The sequence below is a fragment of the Sminthopsis crassicaudata genome, chromosome 4 (assembly GCF_048593235.1).
Source record: "Sminthopsis crassicaudata isolate SCR6 chromosome 4, ASM4859323v1, whole genome shotgun sequence".
Classification (NCBI taxonomy): Eukaryota; Metazoa; Chordata; class Mammalia; order Dasyuromorphia; family Dasyuridae; genus Sminthopsis; species Sminthopsis crassicaudata.
The window spans coordinates 347700552-347724778 of NC_133620.1; the positions used below are offsets into that span (position 1 = coordinate 347700552).

The 24227-nt window shown below is 36.5% G+C and overlaps 1 protein-coding gene across 1 annotated transcript in view; it reads left to right on the forward strand.

Moving 5' to 3' along the window:
- Positions 1-730: 730 nt before the first annotated feature.
- Positions 731-24227, forward strand: part of SKAP1 (src kinase associated phosphoprotein 1) — a 380445-nt gene continuing 356948 nt past the window's right edge. Inside the window, exons 1-2 of the mRNA XM_074261261.1 lie at positions 731-921; positions 18424-18529. Coding sequence (XP_074117362.1) covers positions 873-921; positions 18424-18529 — 155 coding nt within the window. The 5' untranslated portion in view covers positions 731-872. The remainder of the gene's footprint in view (positions 922-18423; positions 18530-24227) is intronic.

Below are 24227 nucleotides of genomic sequence, written 5' to 3' on the forward strand. Positions count from 1 at the left end.
AAAACTTGCCCTGCATCTCCATTAAGCATTAGAATTTATCCCAGATCCCAGATGAGTGAACTGCGGGGATCCCAAATAATCAAATAGTTTGAAGCTCATATGTATAACCATGTGACTTCCGTGCTTAGTCCAGACCTCTCCTCCGTCTGTGTCCTCTTCTCTTCAGGTTTCTGTCCCAGCTTGCCCTGCTTATATGCAGATCCACTCCGTGTGTCATATGGATGTAAGTGGGGCTATGTGGTAGATGTGGGCTATATGGTTGTTTCTTTCCAAGGGCTCGAGTTTCATTGAAAAATTGGATGAGGCCTTCGGGATGCGAAAAACCTCGGCTAGATGCCAATTCCAGGCTAGAAAAATTATGAATTTGGATCTTTAAAAAGCCCAAAGACGTTTTCCCTTCCCCCTATCTCTCCAGCATCTTGCCGGTGCAGAACGGGAGAGGATCCGGTGTTGGCAGAGCGTAGGATGCTCTAGAATCCCCAGTTCTAATCCTAAACTCTGTGTGTGTGTGTGTGTGTGTGTGTGTGTGTCTCTGTGTGTGGTGTCCTTCTCACCCCAACTCTTGGGGCTCTGCACCTTCTTGCCCCTCCCGCCCTCCCCACGCGCCCTGCAGCGCGCGCCGTTTCCTGAGTCGTCCCCTCGCGTGCGCCCCGCCCCATTCTCCCGGAGGCAGCATCCTCGGCTGTAGCAGCAGCCCCAGCAGCGACAGGAGCCCCAGCCCTCTCCTGACCCGGCAGCAGGTGCTTCACCAGCCGGTTCCACCCGCCGTTCTTCCCCTTTCCAAGCACACATCTCACCTTCCTTCTTTTGGCCAAGGTCCTCAGCCCCTTCAACCCTTACCCGCGCCCCAGCCTCTCTCCAGTCCCCTCCAAATGCAGGCTGCTGTCACCCTCCCCGAGGACATCCGTTGGCTCTTGGAAGGTAAAGTCCGGAACCACCTCTGATACCCTCCCTGCCCCCACCCCGGTTGCAGAAAGTTTAGAAGCGCTGAGGTTAAGAAAGGAAATAAGGCCTTGGGGAGGTTGGGGGTAGGCGGTCCCCTCCAAGTGGGCTTCTACTGGTCCAAGTATGGACTTCTCCCCTCACTTCCTATCAAGACCTCAGCCCATTCTCACCTTCCGGCTTAAAGGGGGTCTGTGAGGGGTCTCTGGGAGTCTGTTGTCCTGTCTATACAAAGATCTGGGGATGAGAGTGGGGGGGGGGAGTCCTGGTTTCTTGTGGGTCTGCTGAACCTGAAGGACTCTCCCATCCTACTTGGAGAAGTTAGCCACCGTCAGCGGGACTCTAGACTGGGCCTCATTTTCCCCATCTTGAAATTAGAACTTTGGGCTCTGTTGCCTCTCAAGTTTATTCCAGATGTAAATCTGTGACCTTCAGGGCAAGTGACCCATCCTTTCTCAAGAGATCCTGCAGATCATCAATCTTGCATCTTCCTGAAAAAGCATCCTCAGGCTAGTGGACTGGCCCTTCCCCTTTTAAAGTTAAGACTACATTGAAACTTTTTAAAGTTCCCAGCCCTAAAACAGCCAGCTCGCAGTTAGGGGAAGTGAGCTCAGGCAGATGGCACTTTTTTAGATTAGAACTCCACTTAGAAACTCAAAAGTGACTAAAACTTTTGTTCCTTTACTTGGATTTTGAGGGCAGGTCTTCATTAAGTATCTGTTTATTAGACTACTCATACTTAACAATAGTTATCAACAGTAGTATGCTTTGGGAGACATGCTATGTTTCTCTATTTCCACTTGAAATAATTTATTTCTTATTTCCCTCAACCTCCTGGTAGTGGAAAGAACACAGGCCTTGGATTTAGGAGACCTGTTTTCTAGCTCCATCTCTGCTTGTGATGCAATCTTGGGCAAAGGATCTGAGTTCAAATACTACCTCTGTCACTTAATATTCATATAGGCCTCAGGTTTTTTGGTTAAAATAGGGGGTTGCAGTTCTAAACAAACCCCATGATCTGAGTTAAAATCCAGGTTTGGCATATACTGCCTTTGTGACTTTTAGCAAGGAAACCAATTTCTCTTTGTGGGCCTTTGTTTCCTTTTTTTATTAAATGAAGAAAAAAGATTATATTTAAAGTTCTTTCCAGGTCTGACATAATTCTCAGCAATAGGTTTCATTTCTGGCTTGTTTCCGTATAGATACTGCTGATGATTCTTTACCAGCCAGATATTGCTTTGAGGTTGAGACATTCAGAATCCATTTTAATTATAACTTTCATAAACTTTGGCTATAGGTATCAGAAGCTATTCATACATTGAACAGGTCAGAAGGGACCTCAGAGTACTTCCTTCTCACCTTTTGCTTCTTGACTTCTTGTTCCACAGTATTAAGTTTTTGAGTACTATTGGCTTTTTGGCTTAGAGTACACAGTTGAGGAGTTCATTTTCTTCCTAGGTCTCCTTAAGTTTGCAATGCATTCCCTTCTTTGCCCCATTTCATAGAAAACCGAGTTTCTTCAAAACCAAGTGTAGATACTACCTCTTAATGGAGGTTTTATTCTGATTCTCCTAGTTATTAGCACCCTTTATCTCTTGGAAATGATTTTTAATTACTTACTTATGTGCACATTATATTTCCCTCCTCCCTGAAATTGTAAGCTTCTTGAAGGCAGGGACTGTTTAATTTTTGTTTTTCTATTCTAATTATTTAGTATAGTACCTGGCATATGATGCTTAATAAATGTTTTTGGAATTGACTTGAATTGAACTCTTCCCAGCCTTGTGAGTTTTTTTTTACATTGGCATTTCACATACATATAAAACATATATATATGTATACAAACAATATATATATTTGTATATATGCACACACTATATTTGTACCACATATGAGTATATATATATATGTACACACACAATATACACTATATATATTACATATTCATCATATATACACACCACATATATATAAATATATATATATACCACACATACATAATTTATATATATTTATATACACTATATAACCATCACATACACACATACTATATATAATATGTGTATACACACATATACACACAAATATATGACTATATATGACAGACTTCTCTAAATTCTTCTGCTTCTTTGCTCGGATGAAGGCAGGCCTAGAGCAAAACTCCTATTTGTTTTCAGTGGCTTTTTCATTGAAAGCTACCCCTTCAGCATTTTTGATGTGCCGGCATTTTATTGTTTGGAACTGACACTTCGGTAAACAACTCATTTCTGCACCTGCCACCTTCCTTTAACTTAGATTATTTTCTTGTTAGCTGACTGTTTTTAATTGAAGTCTTCAGATCTCCTTCTAAAGCAGGGCCTTTGTTTGCTGACAAGTATAGCAGGCTATGAATGGAGATTAATTGCATGTCACATACTTCTGTATCAAACTTGCTGTGTCTTAACAATCTGTACAGTGCTTGGGCCTCCTCGTATATAAGGTGGAGTCTGAGGTTAAAATTTAAGGAATTCCCTTAGTTAACATATTTGTTAAGAATATTTTCTAAAAAGTTTACATTTAGAAACCCATTTATCTCAAAGGGTAGGAAGTGAGGAACAAACATAAGTAAAGATTTTTTTTAGTGAATGGATTAGGAATTTATCATTTGTGTGGTTTTTCATGCTTATATAGCAATATCAGGCAACTGGATGGTAAAGTGGATAGTGCTGGGCCTTGAGTCAGAAAGACCTAAATTCAAATGTAGCCTTCTAGTTGTGTAGCATTGGGCCAGTTATTTAACCTTTATTTACTTCAGTTTCTTCAACTATAAAATGGGGATAATAATAATACCTACTTCTCAGGGCTTTTTTGAGAATCAAATGAAGTATTATATATAAAAAGTGCTTGACACAGAGTCTGACACATAGGCACTATATAAATGCTTATTTCCCTTGCATTTCCCTCTAGATGTGAGTCAGTAAAATAATCTCTTTGTGTTGCTCAAAAATTTGGTTTGTTAGAGCATAGAAATACAGTAACTCTTCTAGTAGTTGTTTTCAGGGCTTCCTTCTTTTGGATTTATTGTTCACAATTAGAGAATATGGGGGCAGCTAGGATAGAGCACCAGCCTTGAATTCAGGAGGACCTGAGTTCAAATCTGGTCTCAGACACTTAACACTTCGTAGCTGTGTGACTCTGGGCAAGTCACTTAACCCCAGCCTAAAAAAAAAATATGTCCCCCTACTCTTGTATTAATCAGGCCCCATATGAAATATTATGTTCTGTTTGGGATGCCACAGATTAAAAAGGACTTTGATAAGATAATGATTATAATGTTAGTGCAAGTGAGAATTGTTTAAATGATTGTCTTTATAGCTCCTAGTTCAGAGCCTCAGGTCTTTAAGAGATGTTTGTTGATTGATTCTTAAGATGACTTTGTTTTTACCTCTTGTTCTTCAACTGGAAAATGAGGAAAAATGGAATAACTAATAGAGAATTGGCTTAGGAGTCAGGCAGATTTCAGTTCAAGTGCTACCTGTAACATTCAGTATTGTGTGTTCATGGGCAAGTCACTTAACTGTTTAGTGCCATGGGCAACTCTTTGAGAATGTAAGGAATGAATTATGGAGCTGTATAAAATCAGAGTTGAAAGGAGGAGGAAGAGAAGGAGAGAAAGGAGGGAGAGATAGGGAGGGGGAAAGAAAGGAAGGAGAGAGAGGAAATGAAGAGAGGAGAAAGATGGGGGAGGAGTGCAAGGGAAAGACAGAAAGACAAAGAAAAGGAAGGGGGGAACAAGAGGGAGATGAGAGACAGAGAGACAGAGGCAGAGGGAAAATAGACACATGCAAGAGAGAGAGAAGGAGGGAGGGAGAAAAGAAGGAGGAGAACAAAAGAAAGAAAAATGAGGTGATGGGACTAAGTGACAAATAACACTTCTTTCTAGCTCTAAATCTTTGATCTCATGATCAAACATTATAGTTATCTTCAAGAATTTGAAGGGTTTTTATATGAAAGAGGTGTTAGGCTTGCTTAACTCCACAGGAAAAAAACTAAGGGGAGAAATTGAAAGGGAGCAGATCATATATCTCAAAGTAAGGAAAAACATCTTAAGAAAACTGAAAAAAAAATTGGAATGAGCTGTCTCAGGAGTGTAGTACATTCTTCCCTTACTAGATGTCTTTAAGCAAAACCTGATTGTTAAGCTTTTACTTGTGTTTATTAGTAAGTCAGTAATTTGTCCCAATCTGTCAGCTAGCCTTTATTATGCACCTACTCTTTGTCAGACATGGAGCCAAGACATAAAGTAAGACAAAAAAAACAAAAAAAAAACCCATCAAATAGGGTAGACATACAAATAATTATATACAATCAACATATATACAGGACAAATTGGAGGTAATCAACCAAAGGAAGCCACTAGCATTAAAGAGGCTAGGGAAAGACTTCTCATGGAAGATGGGATTTTAGCTAGGACTTCACACAAGCCAGGAAGACAGGAAGTGAAGACAAGGAGAAAGATAACCCGTGAAAATGTTGAGAGAATGGAGTGGTTTGTTTATAAACCAGTGTCACAGAATATATGCAGGTTTAGGGGGAAGCAGGGAGCAATGACGTATAAGAAGTCTAGAAAGGTAAGAGAAGTCAGGTTCTGATTATGGAGTTGATAGGGAGCTATTGGAGTTTGTTAATAGAGGAATGTTATAGGCAGCTAGGTGGTGCAATAGTGAGGGTGCCAGAGCTGGACTCACTCAGGAAGACTCCTCATCCTGAGTTCAAATCTCACTAGCTGTGTGATCCTGGACAAGTCACTGTTTACCTCAGTTTCTCCAATTGTAAAATGAATTGCAGAAGAAAATGGCAAACCACTCTTGTATCTTTACCAGGAAAACCCCAAATGAGGTCACAGAGTCAGATACAAATGAAAAACAACTGAACAATAACAACAAATGGTCAGACCTGCCTTTTGGGAAGATCATTTTGATAGCTGAGTGGAGGATGAACAGGAATGGGGAGAGACTGTAGGCACGGTATGTGTTTTACAGTGTATCTGGGTACACTTGAACTCAAAAGATCATAGGACCATTGATTTAGAGTGGAAAGGATCTTGCCTACCATTTAGTTGAACCCTCTCCCATTTTACAGATGAGGAAACTGAGGTCCAGATAGCTTACATAGCTTGCCCATGGTCACACAGCCATCACATGCTAAAAGTGAGATTTAAATCTAGGCCTTCCTGACTGCAAGCCTGGTACTGTTTCTATTTCTCTGTCTTGTTTCGGAGGCCCCTTTTAACCCTTGAGTTCTATGATTCTATGTAGGTTCTGATCATTATATAATCTTTTTGTGGAAGTTTTTGGGTATATAGCTTATATCATGAGTGTCACTATAATTAGGAAGTAGAGAGGGCAGGGACAAAATATATGATTTCCACAGTGAATATCTAGTTTTATAAAATGAAACATAGGTATCCCCACAATGATTTAAGGACAGGCCATAAACTCAAAGCTTGGCTCAAGAATTTTTTTTCTGATGGAGATATGTGCTTTTAGAATTACATATGTATATATCTGTATATAAATGTAAATATATATGGAATTTTGAGCAAATGTTTTGAATTGTAAAAAACCACAAACTTTTTTTTTAGATTCAGAATACATCATTTTTCTTAAAAGTTTGAAAATGCTTTATTGGAGTTTTGGCAAAGATCAAAACAATAATAGTCAAGGAAACAGTGTCCTCAAAGGGACTCTAGTCAAGTGCTCCCAATAAAAATAGTAACTAGTTGCCTATCAGCACATAAATACATTATAGATAAGTACAATGAAGGGCATTTTCTGGATTTGTTGAAAGAGGAGGAAATATTCAGGTCTGTTTGTCAAATAAGTTTGCTTTCGATGGAAGTCAGCTATCTTTCTGTGGCTTTTGATAACAGCATCTTGGAAAACAAACAACAGAATGCTGTCAGTGTGCATAATCATTGTAATAGAGAGATATAAACTTCCAGTATTTTCTTTGTCTTCCTAAAAGGACCTTTGAAGATGAAGCAAAATATGATGATTATAATAACTTTTTTTTGGGGGGGTAAGAATTCTTCATAAGAAAATGGGGGCCTGTTTATTGCTCAGTGTCTATAGAGTTAGCCCTAGTTACCTGCAAAGTATCCAAATCCTCCTGTCTGGACTAGAAAATAAATAAAGTCCAAATAGGATCAACACAGCCAGCCACATGTTATAACAATCTCTGTTTTAAGTCACTTTGAAATGCCTATGGTTACTTACTTTAAACCACCTTTGAATGAAATAGCTATTAATCATTTCCTTCCAGATTACAGCCTCCATTTCTATTGGTTGATGCAGCCAACCATAAAATCTGATTCAGTACAGCAAAACCATGGCTATCTAGAAACCTTTGGGAATGATTGTTCTGCATACTTGGAATATTTTAGCTATTTTGAATGGAAAAACTTTCTAAAATGTCATACATAAGAGAATACTTAGAAATGGAATTAAGTCTTTTCTTATGAATGGTATTAATTGTATTGTCCTGAAATATGATACTCTCAGTGCCCATCGAGTATGTCTGCCATAGACACAGTTGCTCTTGAATATTGGTGAGGTGTCTTTGCCAAACTTATGGGAAAACATGGGCAAGAATTACACAATGGGCAGGCATGGGTGTGTTGCAGTCTGTAACATTGGAGGGAATAATCACATAGTTGAGATCACAGATCCATTGGGAGTTAAATAGTGCCAAGATTGCTATGCCTTTTGAATCGAGTTGTTTGGGGTTTTTTTTTTGTTGTGTTTTGTTTTCTTAGTGCTTTCTGTAGTTGTTTCAAATATTGCTAAAAGCTCCCAAATTCCACAGCTGTCAGTTTGCTTCCCTATAACATCAACCCCTTTCCCTTCCCAGAGAGAGTTCCAATTTCTGATTTGTTGCTTTGAATCTATCCTGGGCTTAGAAACCTGTTAGAATTTTGTGTAAAATGAAAGAAAGTAGCTTTTGAGGGGCCCTCTTGTGAGCAAATTGCCTGATTTTATCATATAGATTTTGTATCATCTATTTTGACGGCTCAGAGCTCTTTTTTGCTTCCTCATATTTGACTTGTCTTCTGAATTGCTGATTATTAGTGGTGAATTATTATTGCTTACAAAGATTCATGAAAGAGATGCTTTTTTTTCTCTTTTAAATGTGTATGTTAGTACATAGAAAGTTCTTAATCAATCAGCAAACACATTAAGTACCTACTATACATAAGGTACAATGACAAGTATTGGGTATATCTAGACAAAAAAAAAAAAAAAAAAAAAAAAGAAAGTCCTTATCTCAAAGAGTTTATATTTATAGTCTGTTGGTCAGAAATAACATGCATAGATAAATTAATACAAAATTATGTACCCAGAGGCAGCCTAGTATAGGGGAAAGTACTAGACAGAGTTAGAGGACACAGAATTGAATCTTCTTATTTGGGCAGCTTGCTTACCCTTACTGAGTCCTAGATTTTTCATCTATAAAAGAAAATGGACTAAATATCTTCTAAATTTACTTGTAGGGAAGCTAGGCGGCACAGTAGATAGAGGTAGGGGTCTGAAATCAGGAAGATTCCTCTTCTTGAGGTCAAATCTGGCATCATATATTACCTATGTGAACCTAGATAAGTCATTTAATTCTGTCTTATTTTCCTCATCTGTAAATGAGTCAGAGGAGGAAATGGCAACTATTCCAGTTAATATAGCCACTCCTCTTAGGGTCTATGTGAAGCTCTAGTGACAAACAAATGTATGGAGCTTTGCAAAATTTAAAACACTATACAAGTGCTAGTTATTGTTATTTTTAGTATTATCAAAGAAGTCAGTTTGACATTTTAGTCTGTTTATAGTTTTTTAAAAAACAGGACCTTCCCATTTTTAGGTCTTGTTTTTCACATCTTGGAAACTACCAGATGGAAAGCTCTACAAATTTAGCTATTTTATCCTTTCTATGTTGTTTCCCCTGTGTTTCCGATATATTGCCTGTTTTATCTAGCATGTAAGTGTTACAGGATAGGTTGGGTAGTTCCACCAGATGGTTTGTCAAGCTTTAAGTTGCTCATTGCTCATTTCCATAGTCTGTTTATTCTTAAATTCTTGCAAGGGAAAAGTAGTGAAGGCTGATAGTAAGTCATTTATTAGTGATGTGACTTTTTAATCTTTGACATTTTCTTTATTTTCTTTCTTTTTATTCGTCTATTTACATTTTGTTTTATTTTTCTCAATTACACGTAAACAAAAAATTTTACATTCACTTAAAAAATTGAATTCTAAATTCTTTCCCTTTCTTCTTCTTCTCCCTCCTTGAGAATGCAAGCAATTTGATATTGATTATAATGTGCAGTCATGCAAAACATTTCCACATTAGCCAGGTTGTAAAAGAAAATGTAGACCAAAAAACTTCCAAGAATAATAAAGAAAATAAAAAAGTATGTTTCAGTCTGTTTTCAAATTCTATCAGTTCATTCTCTGGAGATAATTAGCATTTTTTCATCATAAATCCTTCAGAAGTGTCTTGAATCATTGTATTAGGAGAATAGCTATCATTCATAGTTGATTATCATACAATATTGCTATGACTGTGTACAGTGTTCTTGTTCTGTTCACTTCACTTTGCATCAGTTCACTTAAGTCTTCTAGCTTTTTCTAATCATTAATAGGTTAGCCTACTTATTATCTAGAGGTGGGTGGGATAGAATGTGGTAATCCAGAGTAATGGTAGAGGCAGCTAGATGAATAGAGCCTTGGACCCAGAATCAGGAAAATTTGAGTTCAGATACATCCCTAGATATCTGCTAGTTTTGTGGCCCTGGACAAGTCACTGAAGCACTGTTTGCCTCAGTTTTCTTATCTGTAAAATGGGAATAATAACACCTACCTCCCAAGGTTTGCAAACCTGAAAGTATATAAATATTAGATATTATTATGGAAGGAGAGAAATCTATACCAGGAAAGAAGGGAAGGAGGAATTCATGTGCAAGGGACATGACAAGTCAAGAACTATGTTTAGACAGATAAAATATCTATCCAAAGTTGATTATGAAATGAGTTGTACTTTCAGAGATATTAGATAATAAAGATGATAAGCAATGTGAATTCATGATGTCCATAGACTAGGAGTTTTGGCCAAATGTAATAAGATGGCATTCTTATTTATTTTATTTGAGATAAATGTAAAATCCTGAACATGATTCAAAAAAATCAGCTGTCCAAATAGAGGATAATGGAGATCTGGTGAGAGAGCAAATGGTTTAAGTCAAGACAAAAAGATTTTATTAAGTATCTACAATGTGCCTGATAGTGTGCTAAACACTGGAGATTAAAAAAAAAAGCTAAAAGACCAATTCTTACCCTTAAAGAGATCAGAGACTATGGGGGAGATGATATGCAAACAACTGTTAATAGTAAGGATAAGTGAGAGATCATTACCAGAGAGAAGGCACTAACATTATAGTTACAGGGAGTGCTATTGCAACTGATGTGAGGAAGAAATTTATAATTAGGGTTAATCAAATATAAATATAGTAAGTTTTTCATTACTGAAAGTATATAAGTCAAGGCTGATTGAATAACAAAATGCCAGGGGTCTTTTATAGGGGATATGTTCTTAAGGTGAATGATGAACAATATATACATCAATATTTTCTAAATTTTAAAATAAATTTTAAAATATTTATTCCTATGATTAAAGCAGAACAACTAGGTGGCACAATGGATAGTGACAGGTCTGGACTCAATGAATTCAAATCCAGTCTCAGACATTTACTGACTATGTGAACCTGGGCAAGCCACTTATTTGTCTCAGTTTAAAATGAACTGGAGAAGGGCAAAACACTCCAGTATTTTTGTCCCTAAAACCTAAATAAGGTCATGAAGACTGAATGATTAAAGCATTTTGAGTATGTATTCTCAATATATATATGTACTTACAATTACACAGGTAATTCTTACTCTATTAAGAACACATGCATTATAACATACACAAAATAGACATGAGATATAGACAAAGAATGAAATACAGATAAAATATTTCATTTATTAACAACACAAAAAAAACTTTTTGCCTTCACAAAAATGAGAGGAAAATAGCGTGGTTAGCAAAAGCAATGTAATTGAAAAATGCTTCAGTATTTTTTTAAAATCTTGATTTAATACTTTGCAGTAATGATTTGAAGGTATTAATCTAAACTTCTTTTGTTGCTTAATTTTACTAAGATGCTTAGTTTTATATCAAAGCAGAAAAAGATGCTTTATAGAGATCCATAGATCCATTTGGAAGCACGACATCATTGGCTGGGTTTACTGACTCATCATATTCAGTTTTCAATTCTATTCATAAATTATAGGAAGATTTCTCTGTTGAAATTTAGCTAGTTTAAATCTCATCTTTCCTTATGTCAATAATTTGTTTTTGGGAGCCAATCAAAAGATATTCTATTTTTGTATTTTTAATAAATGGGTTCAAAAGATACTGAAACTTCATTTGGAAGATTTTTAAATTGCAGAGACCAGAGAGGTTTTTTTTTAATGTGGGAAATTTAATAATGTTTTCAGCAAATCAAGTGAGGGGAGAAGAATTTTCTATGTGGAGAAGGTATTTAGTGTCATGACAGTGTTGATTAGTGCATCTTTAAGTCCAGAAGAAAGAGTATCCCCCCCAAAAAGCCATCCAACTTGGCTGTTAGGAAATCCTTGGTAATTGTGAAGAGAGCCATTTCTGTTGAGTAAAGAGACAAGGATAATGAGGCAGTTGATATCTTGGGAGACTGGAAGGAGAATGGCATTATCTGCAGAAAGAAGAAGGTAAAGAAGAAAAATATGTTTTGGGAAGGAAGATAAAATAATGAGATCTGCAGCACAGGTCACATTACCCAATCATGTCAGCTCATCCTGTGTAGCTCACTTGACTCCAGCTGAAAATGAAAAAGATTAGGTATACTTGCCCCTGCTTCGGGGCACAGAGTAACCCTCAGGTAATCTAGGTTATAGGACCAGAGTTTGGCTGTTTATTGGGGGAAGGGTGGATTTTCTCTCCTCAGCTACTGCCAGCATCTGGATCTTGGTATAAAATGGGAGAGAATGGGAGCTTACACAAGTAGATGAGGTTTATTAATGAGTAAATGTCTTGGTCTTAGTTGTGTTGAAGTTGTGCCATGATTGGCTATTTTATGGAAGGTGGTATCTGATATATTTTATTGTTTCATGCCATGGTCCCCATTTTGAAGATTACTGCTATAGCTGATTCCTGATTCTCTATAATTCTGTCTATTATTTAGGTTTTTGTTGTTGTTGTTATTTTTGCTGAGGCAATTGGGTTTGTTAAGTGACTTGTTCAGGATCACACATCCAGGAAGTATTAAATGTCTGAGGTCACATTTTAACTCAGGTCCTCCTGACTTCAGGGCTGGTGCTCTATCCACTGCACCAACTAGCTGCCCCTGTTTAGTTATTTTTCAGTCACGTTTGACTGTTTGGGACCTCTTTGAGGGTTTTCTTAGAAAAGATACTTCAGTGGTTTGCCATTTCCTTCTCTAGACCATTTTACAGATGAGAAAACTGAGTTAAACAAGATTAAATGACTAATGAGTGTCTGAGGCCAGGTATGAATTCAGGTTTTCCTGACACTCCATCCACTGCCCCACTTACCTGTCTATGTCTATTTCATCAAACATTTAAAAATTGAATGCCAGCACACTTTCTTTTGAATGTTCAACTTCTGGATGCATTTTTAGAATTATTCTTAATTCTCCCAAAATGAAAGTCACAAAAATGGTGGCACCGGATTTTTAGTTTGGCACCTCTGGGAAACTCAGGATTATGTTGGTTTCCAGAGCTTTTTCTGAGTGAGACCTACACAAGTGTACTAGCTGCCTATTTCTTTTTTCTCATGAACTAGAGGAGGCATGAAAAAATAAATGTCACACATTTCTTGGATCATAGGACAAAAGCAATCAGGCAGCTTGGAACAAAACACGACACAGCATGCTGACAATTCTTGTACTCCATTTCCCTTCTTGCACACACAAAGCTAGTGGCTCTGATTTCAACCTTGTCGGCCAAGATGGGTTTTGCTGCTTCAAAAATGGCTTCAAGGATCACAGTTGATGGTTATACTTTAAAAAAAAATCAAAATTAGTTTTAAAGCTAAAGTTTAAACATTATCTCCAGCCTCTCTTCCATTTGTTCTTAATGGATGTGAAAATGGACAAGGTAATGTTTTGTTCCCATGATTATAGCAAAGGAGGATGAATAAATTAGACACTGGCCTATGAATGCTTTGCTTGTTGGGAGTTACTTGAGTGAATATTGAATTGAACAAAGAGGCAACAATTGTTCTTATTTCACTAGGTCAAGATAACCCAAGAGAAGGCATTTAAAATCAGCATTAGTCACTTAACCTCTGTCTGCCTCAGTTTCCTTAACCATAAAATGGGGATAATAATAGCAGCTGCCTTCCAGGATTATTATGAGAATTAAATTAAATAATTTCAGTAAAGTGCTTAGCACAGTGTCTGGCTTAAGAGATACTGTTTTCTTCCTTCCCTTTCTCCTACTGAAAATACAGTTACAATTTCTTTTCCTGTCCTAAAGAAATTAAGAAGAAAGCAATACAAAATTTATAAAGTTTATTTCAGGTTTCTGGACAGGTTTCCTTTAGGTCCATTTTCTTCTTGTTCAGTCATTTTTCAGTCCTGCTTCACTCTTAATGACTCCATTTGGGATTTTCTTGGCAAAGATACTAGAATGGTCTGCCATTTTTTCCTAGATCATTTTACAGATGAGGAAACTGAGGCTCACAGGATAAAGTGACTTGCCCATGATCACATGTCTAATAAATGTTTGAGGTCAAATTTGAACTCAGGAAAATGAGTCTTCCTGACTCTAGGCCTGGAGCTCTATCCACTGGACCACCTAGACACACTTATAGGCTAAATTATAGTGAGATAGCATTGTATGGTAGAAGGTTACAATAAGTAGTTCAATGATAAGATGCCTTATCCCTAATACCTTCCCTCTGAAGCATTAGGAGTGAATTCCCAAATATGGATAAATAATTTTTTTAATATTATCTTTTGAAAATTATAAGAACCATAGCCTCTCACAGCTGGAAGGAAGCTTAGGACATTAAACATTAGACCTGAACAGAAAGAACCTTAGAACATGGGTTTTTAGAGCCAGAAAGGAGCTGAGAACACAGGATGTCAGAGCTAGGAGGAACTGTAGGTCCTAGAATATTAGATCTGGAATATAAAACTTTGGATATAGAGGGTCAAAGTTGAAAGGGACATTAGAGACCATCCAATTGAACTCTCTCATTTTATAGGGAAAGAAATAAGACACATGTTTAGTCCTATTTTTATCAAGCAAGTATGTAGCATATGTATTTCAATAATTCAGAATTGTAGATGCTGAGGGAATCATACGAAGATAATAAAACATGGTTTTTGCCTTCAAGGAGCTTATAGTATGGGGCACAAAACATATGCAAAGAATATCTAGAATATTTGAGAAGACTATAAACTTAGTATGTCAACAATGTGATGTAGCAGCTGCAGAAGCTAATGTGCTCCTAGAATGTATAATGAGCTTAATGAGGGAGATGATAATCCTGTTGTACTCTGGTCTGGTCAGTCCACATCTGAAATTCAGTTCTGAGTGACATATTTTAAGGTGGGCATTGACATGCTAGAATGTCTAAAGAAGGATGAGCAGAAAGGGACTCAAAACCACATGTTATAAAGAATGGCAAAAAGAAATAAAGATATTAAGCTTGGAGAGAAGATGGCATGAGTAGGGAGGTCTAGCTATAAAGAATTGTTACAAAAAAGGAAGATTGCTTGGCCTTAGACAGAGAAAACTAGACTCAATAAGTGAAAATTTTAGGGTAAGGGTTTTTGACCAGGGATCTGTGAACTTCCTTTAAAAAGTTTTTTAATAAGTGTATTTCAATAAAATAAGTTTATTTTGTCATCCTATGTATTTTATTTTCTGCATTTAAAAAAATTTTTTTTTCTGAGAAGTCTGGTGAGATTTCACCAGATAGCCACAGATAAATAAAAAAGCTTAAAACTCTTGTGTAAGGGTAGACCAGTTTTGGCTCAGTATGAGGAAGGACTTCTGGCAATTCGAGCCTCCCATAATGAAACATTTGGTGGGTTCCTATTCAGCAAAAGTATTCACCACTTTTTAATGATGTGGAGAGCATTTATTCAGTGAATATAGAAGTGTAATAAATGGCAGTCAAGATCCTTCCCAACTCTGGAATTCAGTGATCATGACTCAATCATATTTTCATACTCTATATTATAGTATGTACAGGAATGAAGTATACATCAGTGCTCCCTCTCTCTTTACCTTATTTTACTTATGTGTAGATGTTTCATATGTCTCGAAGGAAATATAAGTACCATGAGAGTATTTTGACCATTCATCTCTAAAGAAAGGGGATGAACACCTGCTTTGTTGTTGCTCTCCAAAGAGCATGGAACTTGCTCCTGAAACTTTCCAACCACATGTATTGTCTCCCTCATTAGTATGTGAGCTTCTTGAGGGCAGGGACTATCTTAATTTTTTATTTGAATCCCTAATGCTTTGCACATAATAAATGCTTAATAAATACTTTATTCGCTGAGCATAAAGTCTTGCACAGTTGGTGGTTTGTAAGCGTGTGTTGAGGTAAAACAAAGCTACATAAGTTTATTGGAAGAAAGATAATTTCTGGCTGAGTCATCCCTACATACATACTATTATTTTTATTGTTATTCATTTATGTAGCTGTGTGACACTGGACTAGTCACTTAATCTCTCTGAGCTTTAGTTTCTTCATCTATAAAACAAGAGAGATAGATTACATGACTTGAAAGGAATCTTCCAGCTCTATTTAGATGAACACTTCCACTATTATCTGGTATTTACTTTGTTTATAATTATGTTTACTTGTCTTCTGTGCTAGAATATATGCTTCTGCATGCCAAGAACTGTTTCATTTTTGCCTTATTTCTCAAATGTCTGGCATTTACTAGATATTTAATAAATACTTTTTGGCTGATTGATGAAAGAAAAGTATTTTTTGCCCAGTTTTAAGGAAGCTATTTAAAAGTGTGAAACTAAATGTTAAAACTATTTTTGACACTTAAAGTTTTCTTTATGCTCCCCAAAGATCATGGAACTTGCCCTTGAAATTTGAAACCATACTAATGAAGTATTGACTCCCTCATTAGTATATGAGCTCCTTGAGGGCAAGGATTGTCTTAATTTTTTATTTGTATCCCTAATGCTTTGCCTATCATAAATGTTTAATAAATATTTAATCCGCTGAGTATAGAGTCTTGTACAGTTGGTTAGCATTCTCATTGACTAGAAAAATGCCTTCACTTCATCCATAGTGTCTCTAATGAAACTTAGAGCACTATGGTAATAATATTAATGACATATGTAATAAAGAATCAGCTATGTTTGATCTGAAAAACTTTCAATTTCAGAGGCTTAACTTTATCTTTAAAAATATTAGTATTTCATTTTCCCTCTAGTTACATGTCAAGAATTTTTTTTCCTGCTGGACCTGCATATAAGCAACATTACTCAATGTAAGAGTATTTCCTTGTTTCAGTGACTTTATGATCTTATCTCTCCAATGGTGCAGGTAGACATGCGTCCATACCTTTCTTTTTGGTACAATTGTTATCTATCTCCCAATAAAACTATCAAAATGATTTATCCTACAGAGTAGGGCAGAGTAAAGGTTTTCCACTATGTTTTTAAACTTGTTAGGTGTTTCTGAACTGCACTTGGGATATCCTGTATGCTATACTTAACTCTTGATACCCAACTGATCCACTTCCTCTTTCTGATCATACATATCTTAGAGAATATCTTTTATGCCATTTCTTGTTCCTGTATCCTTTATGGCAATATGTTGTAGCACATGTCCACATTCCATTCTTTAAAGATTTTCTATTTTGTGATTTGAAGCCAGGTAGCATTATTATGCAAGGGTAGCTAAGAGGCACAGTGGATAGAGCACTGGATTTGAAATTAGGAAGACTCATCCTCATGACTTCAAATCCCATCTGAGATAATGACTAGCTGTGTGATCCTGGGCAAGTCACTTAACCCTGTTAGCCTTAATTTTCTCATCTGTAAAATGAGTTGGAGAAGGAAATGGCAAACCACTTCAAGGTCTTCACCGTGAAAGCCCCAAATTGGGTCGACAAAGAGATGGACATGACTGAAGCAATTCAACAACAAACATTATCAGGAGATAATGACTTTGTGAACTTGTGACAACAAATGGAGAATAAAAACTTACATTAATTCTATTTAGGAAAGTCAAATAAAATAATGTTTGAGAAAAGATTTCAAAACTATGAAACTATCTTGATATATAACTGACTGATGGTCAGTAGAACTCTGAATCTGGACTCAGGTAGATTTGTGTTCACATGTGACCTCAGATACTGACTAGCTATGTGACTCTGGGCAAGTCACTTCATATTTACTTGCCTCAGTTTCCTTATCTAGAAAATGGGAACAATAATAGCACCTATTTCCTAGGATTGTTGGGAGGACACAAAATACTTTGCAAACTTTATAGTGCTATGTAAATGCTAACTATTATTATTATTATGCAAACTAATATATAGATAAGAGGTATTTTATTATTTCATTATAACATAAATATTTGATGTTGGCCAATTTAGGATCCATGATTTTTTCTCAAAATAATTGCATTTCAACTGGAGGTATACTTTGCATACATTTGGGTCTTCCTTTTCTTTCAGATAAATCAAGCACCTGGTAATTCTGACAACTTCCCCAATTTTCAGTATGTAGTTTTCCTCTGTATTGTATATATTGGGGGAGAGTAGAAGAGGTATATGGCCTTTAAAATTAGGATTCTAAATGTTACAGTGATTAATATAAAGTGATCTTTTAACATGACCTAGATTTATAATATATGTTTGAGCCACATATGCAGTTTTTTTCAATCTTTCTTTCTTTATTGCATATGTGGTCTCTCTCTTCATTACACCGTATAATCCAGTTGATATTATTCCTCTTAATAAATTTGTTTTCTTTGAATGCTTGCTTTCTTGGGCCTTTGATTATATATTTCTGATTTTATTTCAGTGGTATTTGTTAAGATTTTCTCATGATTTCCTGCTGGCTTGTCACTTTCTGTGACTAGTTTGCAACATTTGTATGTTTATGAAATTTGACAACCTATTCTTTCTGCCATCCATGATCATGTTTAATATTAAAATATAATTTATTTAGGAAAAAAGGTCTACTTTGTGGCTGACATGTGCCTTAGCTTTCTAGGCTGACAGGGTCCTATACTGATATGAGTTACCTTCTATATACATTTTTTTAAAATGGGGAAATAATGACCATCCTTGAATCCCTTAGTTGTTTTTCTTCCTCCCTCTTTCAATTCCTCTTCTTTTTTTAAATCATTTTTATTTCTTTCTAGATGTAGAAGAATACCTGGTAGAAGGTTTGCAGAATGAGAATCTTAGTACCAGTGCATGGGAGAGCAGAGATGCAATTTTACGGGGCTTCCAGCAGATCAAAGCCAGGTTTGTCTAAATCCATTATTATTACAGTTGTTACTTAATATTTCAGATGAAGTATAATCTACTGCAGCAGACATTTGATAAATGTAGTAGGAGAAAGTATAAGGATACAGTTAATTATCTGTGTAGCCTAAAGTAATTAGAAGACCTCTTTTGAGCCTCAGGTAACTCCATTGACCTTTATTAAAGATCTTTCCATTTAACTAAAAAAGTCGGCAAGGTTTAAAATTATGTCGACCCATATTTCTTCAGGGAAAAGTGTACTTGACAGTAGGCAGAGACCCCTTGGTTTGTCTTCTCAACCTGTAGTCTATTTCATTATCTCTTTTCCCAGCAGAAGGGATGTCTTATCAATCTTTGCACGTGTGATCCTTTTGAACATTTGGAATAATCTATCCTCAGACTGCATTGGAATATTATACTTAAGCAAAATGTTTTTCCACAGGAGATTGCGATCTATTTTTAAAAGACTTACATTTTATAGCAAGTGCATCTTGCTACATCTGTTATGAGTAGGGGGCAGAGAGGTGGAAGGAAGCACAAAGCAATGTAAAGTCTTCCTTTATAGCCTATTTCCCTCCTACCTTCTGCCTAGAATGGGGTCACTGGTGACATAGTGAGACATGAAAAAAAGCTTTCAATCTGGTAGTATTTGTGATCTGGAATTTTTATATTGTATACCAATTATTCCTGTCTTTATAAGGTGCAGCATAAAGGCTTGAAAGGCTGAAAGTAGGCATATCTACTTTAAGAACTTTGCTCAAGTCCCTGAGTAGCAGAAAAGAGTTTTATCCTCTGGAAGGGCCCAGAGCCAGATCCTATTCCCCATAGTCATGCTAAAGAACCTCACAAGATGCCCTGCTGTATCTTAATCGATCTTTCCTGCTGGCTAATTAAGCATCAGTTTTACTCAGCAACTTGGGACTATGTAATTATCAGCCTGGGTTGGCCTGAATAATTGAAACAAGCAGAATGCAGAAGACAAGATCTTTCTTTCTTTTCTCCTTCCTTTATTTTTTTCTCCCATCCTTCCTTCTCTTCTTCCTTTATTTCCTTCTTTCTTCATTTCTTCCTTTATTTCTTTCTCTCTGTCTCCCTTCCTTTCTTCCTTGATTCTTCCTTCCTTCTTTTTGTCTGTCTTTCTTTCCTTCCTCCTTCTTCCTCTTTTCTTCTTTCTTTCTCTTCCTTCCTCTTCCTTCCTTCCTTCCTTCCTTCCTTCCTTCCTTCCTTCCTTCCTTCCTTCCTTCCTTCCTTCCTTCCTTCCTTCCTTCCTTCCTTCCTTCCTTCCTTCCTTCCTTCCTTCCTTCCTTCCTTTTCCTTCTTTCCTTCCTTCCTTCCTTCCTTCTTTCCTTTTCCTTCCTTCCTTCCTTCCTTCCTTCCTTCCTTCCTTCCTTCCTTCCTTCCTTCCTTCCTTCCTTCCTTCCTTCCTTCCTTCCTTCCTTCCTTCCTTCCTTCCTTCCTTCCTTCCTTCCTTCCTTCCTTCCTTCCTTTCTTTCTTTTTCCCTCCCTAACTTTTTTCCTTCTTTTCTTCCTTCCTCCTTCCTTTCCTTCTTTCCTTCTTTCCTTCCTCCTTCTTCCCTCCCTTTCTTCCTTCTTTCCTGATTAATACTAGCTATGTGATCCTAGGCAAGTTATTTAACTCCAATTGTCTTGCCAAAACAATCAAAAATCAAAAACAAAAACAAAAATATAGCCCCACAGGAAAAAAAACCAACCAATAAACAAAGCCAACCCCCCAAAACAAAAAACAAAATAAAACAAAAACAAAAACAACTAAAAAAAACCCCAAAAAAAACAAAAACAAAAAAAACCTGGGAGAGGCCTCAGAAGGCTAAATGTCTAATCTTTTCTAATCTCTTCATTTGACTGATAAGAAAGCTGAGGCTCTGGGAGGGGAAGTGGATTGCCTCAGTTTACACAGGTATTATCAAAGGTGACATCTAAATCCAGATCACAAGTCTCCAAAGACAAGACACAAGGGGATAGGGAGTGGGCTTATGATTTTATTAATCTGGAAACTTATAATAGGTTAGCACCTATAATATATAGCATAAGTGGGCTTATGATTTTATTAATGAGGAAACTTATAATAGGTTAGCATCTATAATATATAATAATATATAATATAATATAATAAATATAATAGGTTAGCACCTTTGTGGAAATTACCATGTTAGAGAATTTTCTAGAGCACTGAGAAGTTAACTTTGCTTATCATGACTTGAAGTGGTCACAGATCATCAGAGGCTATACCAGCAGAGCACAAACTCTGACAAATGCAACTAGCCCAATTCTATAGGTATTTTCTTACATGCCAAGTATTGTTTGGTGCTAGAGATATGACAAAATGTAAACGAGACCATGCTTTCTTTCTTTAAAAAAATTATGTAGACATATATATAATATATATATATATATGTGTGTGTGTGTGTGTGTGTGTGTGTGTGTGTGTACATATATGTAGGTTATAAATGTACATTCATTTTTTACATATTTCCTTATAAGTCATGTTGGCAGAGAAAAATCAGAACAAAAGGGAAAAATCAATGTAAAGACAAAACAAAAAAGGGTAAAAATATTATTTAGTTTCTCTCAGGATGTGGATAACATTTTCCATTGAAAGTTTATTGGAATTGTTTTGGATTACTGAATTGCTGAGAAGAAACAAGTCTATCATGTTGATCATTACACAATCTTGTTGCTGTGTACAATATTTTTTCTGTTCTGCTTGCTTCACTCAGTATCAGTTCATGTATGCCTTTCCAGAATTTTCTAAAATCACCCCCTTTATCAATTTTTATAGAAAAATAATATTTCATTACTTTCATATACCATAACTTATTCAGCCATTCTCCAACTTATGAGCATCCACTCATTTTCCAATTCTTTGCCACTACAAAAAGAGCTGTTTACAAACATTTTAGTACATGTGGATCCTTTTCCCTCTTTTATGATCTTTTTGGGATATAGACCCAGTAGTGACACTGTTGGATCAAAGGGTTTGTACAGCTTTACAGCTTTTTGGCCATAGTTCCAAACTGTCCTCCAGAATGACTGGATCATTTCACAACTTCAACAACAATACATTAGTATCCCAGTTTTCCCACATTCCCTCCAATATTTATAATTATCTTTTCCTGTTATCTTAGCCAATCTGATAGGTGGGAGCTTTCAATGAGCTTACATTCTGCTGGAAGGTTACAATGTGTAAATATGCTGAGCTGGAAAGACTGGATCAACTTTAGATTCTTTCATCTGAGGACCAGCCCAACAATAGAAGACTGGTCAGCAAGAGGCACATTTTTCTTTTGGCAGCAGCAGTTCATTAAACTGTGCTCTAAAGCAATGAGAAACTGTGGTTTATGCTGGTGGAGGGAGCATCTGCTTTGGTGAAACCCTGCGGCTTTTGAAGAATTAAGGAAGTAGATGGGTGAAAGGATGGTAGTGGTTTCAGACTTATTGTTTCACTATAGGAGCATATACATTATAAGATTTGTGTGGGATGTCCATTGATTCATGCTATATCTAAATCTGTGGCCTAGAAAGTAATCTGGTAACAGGAGGACTGAAGAAGTCAAATGATAAGATTTTTTGTTATGATGAGGGAAATATACTATGTAATCAATGTTCTGACTAGGTAGGGAAGGTAGAGAACAACATGAAGCCTTGGGCATCAGGGACACTTTTTTTTGTTTATTAAAACTTTTTATTTACAAAGCATATGCAAGAGTAATTTTTCCATATTGACTCTTGCAAACCTTTTGTTCCAAAATTTCCTCCTCTTTCCCCCTACCCTCTCCCTTAGCTGGCAGGAAGTCCAATACATGTTAAATATATGTTGAAATATATGTTAAATCCAATATATGTATACATATTTTATATAATTATCTTGCTGCACAAGAAAAATAAGATCAAGAAGGAAGAAAACTGGGAAAGAAAACAAAATGCAAACAAACAACAAGAGAAAGAGTGAAAATGCTATGTTGTGGTCCACACTCAGTTTCCATAGTCCTCTCTCTGGGTGTAGATGGTTCTCTTTGTCACTGAACAAGTGGAACTGGTTCGAATCATCACATTGTTGAAGAGAGCCATGTATCAGGGACACTTTTCTAATACTCCTTTTTATAAATGCACATATTTCAATGCCAGGAATTCTACTTTAATGGCTTAGAAATATTTGATTTTCAGTAAGTAAAGTAATATATTTTCTAGTAAAGGTTCTAGGCAGGTAATCACTAAAATCTTGCTTGGAGTTCACAGATGCCTTATTCCAGTTTTGAATGTATTAGTAGGAATTCTCCTTTTGTGGATTTGCTTCCTGAGAGAAATGTCTGAATTTCACACTTTGGCTCCATTGTAAAAGAAAGAATTGTGATGGCTTGACAACTGCAGCAACTGCAATAATAGCAGCTGCTATTTTTTTTTTTAAGTAAATGCATGTAAACTGAGTTTGGGGAATAGGGAGCAGCTTGTTCCTCTCAAAGAGCTTACTGTGGTTTATGTGGTGGACATTCAGGAAATCATCATCAGTAGCTTCAGGAAACATCTGCATCATTGGGGACTTATTTCTATGCATTTCTTTGCTGTGAGAAAAATGATATTTTAATGTAGAATTTTATGCTTATTCAAATCATAGTAGAAGTCAGCAATCCAGAATGAGAAGATTAGCAAAGGAGAGGGATTTAATGAGAAATTGAGTAAGTATTTGCAGACTATCTACCCTGTACAAGGCCATGTTAGGTCTTCTAGAAATGTAAAGACAAATATGACAGTCTCTGCTCTCAGTTTTCATTAGCTAACTGTATATAAAAGGCAATTTGTCAGAGTGTATAAAGGGACTTGGAAAATTTTGTCATGGGTCAGTCATTTTGGTTGTATCTGACTCTTTGTGACCTCTTTGTTTTCTTGAGAAAGATACTGGACTGGTTTGCTATTTCCTTCTCCAGTTAATTTTACTGAGGCAAACAGATTAAGTGACTTGTCTAGGGTCACATAGCTAGTCAGTGTCTAAGGTCAGATTTGAATTCAGGAATTCTTCACTCTGGGCCCAAATGGGCCCAATGGCACAAATTGAGCCATTCACACTTAATATTTGGGTGATCCTGAACAGTTATTTAACCTCTGGGTGTTTTAGATAACTCCATAGGACATATTTTCCAAGTCACAGGGATTGATAGAGGAAATTCTCATGCTGGGAGCTCCTCATGGAGAGAAAACTATCCATCCTTCTGTACCCTAGTAATTCCTTGAAATCTTGGCATCCTTATTCAATTGGTGTGCCATGAAGGGATTTATTACAAATATGTATCCTGTCTGGATGTAATGTTGTTTTTTTGATAGGTACATTTTACGCACGCACGCACACACACACACACACACACACACACACACACACACACATACACACTGCTACCTACTTTAAATTAAATTGTTATTATTGTTCAGTTGTCCAGCCATGTCCACCTCTTCATGACTGCATGAACCATAGCACGCTAATACCATCCATGGTGTTTTTTTTTACAAGTAGACCGAAGTGGCTTGACATTTCTTTCTCCAGTGGCAAACAGCAGTTAAGTGACTTGTCCAAAATCATGAAGCTAGTAAGTGTCTGAATCTAGAATGGAATTCAGATATTCCTGATTTCAGGCTCAGTGGTCTATCCACTGAGCCGCCAAGCTGCCCCATTATATACTGATGATAT